We start from the raw sequence: 1940 nt of genomic DNA, 5'->3' as shown, positions 1-1940 counted from the left end.
GTTCCTGCGGAAATGGGTGGGAGCAGATCTGAGTTCAGGAACTTCCATGTGCTCTAACCTGTGTATATGTTTCTTTTCAGTTCTCCACCTATTTCCCTGGTTACTTTGATGGCCAGTACTGGCTCTGGTGGGTCTTCCTTGTTCTAGGTGAGTGTTTGGAGGGGAAGAGGGAACGCATGCTTAAAAACTGTCAAGTGCAGTTTGGGCTTTACTGGCTACCAAAATATGTGCATATAGATGTAAAACTGAAACGTAACCTTCATAAGTACCCTTCCTTTTACTTATTTTAAAGGTACACATAAAAACTGTCCTTTTGTTGTCATTTCGTGGTGGCAGCATCCTATTTCTCATCCAGAAGAATTAGAGAGCAACATTTGTGTTCATAGTAACTGATGTTGTATCTGTTCTTGTATCTTAAATGAAGAGTGGGTTGTGTTTTTTCTCTTCCTCCTTTGGAAGCGACTGGATCTCATCTGGAGTCAGGTTTTGTGATTGCCTAAGGGGAAGTTTGGTTTTGAGATTGCATGAAACTGAAAGATAGGGTGTCATTGATTAAAAAAACCCCAATAATCTTGTATTTAATCAGCTGTTGTGCATCCCCGTGACAAATGTCCCTCTGTAGTGCTGGGTTGAACTGCTCCCTCTCTAACTGAAGGAGCAACACCTGTGTTAACTGGCCACATGTGTTTTTTCCATCTAGGTTTTCTGCTGTTTCTCAGAGGGTTTATTAATTATGCAAAGGTTCGGAAGATGCCAGACACCTTCTCCACTCTCCCCAGAACCAGAGTTCTCTTTATTTACTAAAGGTAAACTTTCTGCTTTCCTGGGTTTGTTCTGTTTTGGTTTTAACTCTATTTAGGGACTCTTTCAGGCTGGGCTTTGCTTTGGTTTGAGTATTTTTAGAACCTAAGGCAGCAGACAGCAGTTGTTTCTTGGTATCCCCTGTGCAGCTCCTGTTGCTGCAGAGTCCAGACTGACTTGGTGGGGAGCAGAGGAATACTTGACATTTCTCCCTGAGTTTTTGCTTTGAGGAGTTTGTATATTCATTAGATTCCATGCCTTGAATTGTAAGAACAAAATCTCTGCCCCTTGGTGTTGCACTGTATTTGGCAGTGAGTCTTTCAGAGGAAATCACATGCCTGAGGCACGTGGTATTGTCCTGAACGTGAGTAAAGGTCACAAAACGTTAGAAGGTTGTGCCAGTGTCTGTGGCTTACCCAGAAAGAACCATTTGTCTGAATTTTGCATTCTGCTTGAATTTTCTGCCAAGTTCCTGAAGAAACGAAGCTCCTGCACACCTTTGCTTTTTGAAAACCCCTCCTGCATAGTTGAACATAACAGTGTCCTGCCTGAACATTTTTCAAAGACCTTAATACCTAAAAGTCTGTCGTTTTGAGGCCAAACCTTAACTTTGCTGCCTTCTTAATGGGACTTTAAAGAAGGAGGCTTAAGTAGTGAACCCTTCTAGCATAATTTCCTGCCTACAGCAGATAATGGCCTTGCATTAACTGTCCCTCCCTGAGGGGAAGGAAATCCTGTTGCTTCCCAGATGGTGAATGCAACATGATGCTCCCTTTAGAAACATCATAATAACACTAGATTTCCCCAAGACAGGGTTGAAGCAATTGCAGCTGGGACAGCGGTATAAAGAAAGCAAACAAACCCCAGCTTTCAATTGGGGGTCATTAAATCGTTCAGATTTTAAAAGTGAGGCTTGATTCTTCCAAATTCACTTTCCTTTTATTAGAAACTGCAAATTGCATAAGATTCTGCTCATTTCTAGGCTGTAATGAGAACAGGCCGCACAAAACAGCCATTGTGCAGTGTTTTCCAGCCTGAGTTTTCCACTGGTGATAGTGTGTAAAAATAGTTCAGTCCATTTATTGAAGTGTTTCAGTTCTGTTTAACACAGTCATGGTTTATGGCCTCCTCCAGGATTT

General features: G+C 42.0%; 1 protein-coding gene across 1 annotated transcript in view; it reads left to right on the top strand.

Annotated features, from left to right (window-relative positions):
- The window catches only part of NDFIP1 (Nedd4 family interacting protein 1), a gene marked incomplete at its 5' end in the record, with an annotated part of 7087 nt that overhangs the window by 4314 nt on the left and 833 nt on the right, over positions 1–1940 (top strand). Inside the window, 2 exons of the mRNA XM_010024502.1 lie at positions 81–147; positions 701–806. Coding sequence (XP_010022804.1) covers positions 81–147; positions 701–804 — 171 coding nt within the window. The remainder of the gene's footprint in view (positions 1–80; positions 148–700; positions 807–1940) is intronic.

The sequence above is a fragment of the Nestor notabilis genome, unplaced genomic scaffold (assembly GCF_000696875.1).
Source record: "Nestor notabilis isolate BGI_N333 unplaced genomic scaffold, ASM69687v1 scaffold24920, whole genome shotgun sequence".
Lineage (NCBI taxonomy): Eukaryota > Metazoa > Chordata > Aves > Psittaciformes > Psittacidae > Nestor > Nestor notabilis.
This window is presented reverse-complemented; position numbering and strand designations above follow the sequence as displayed.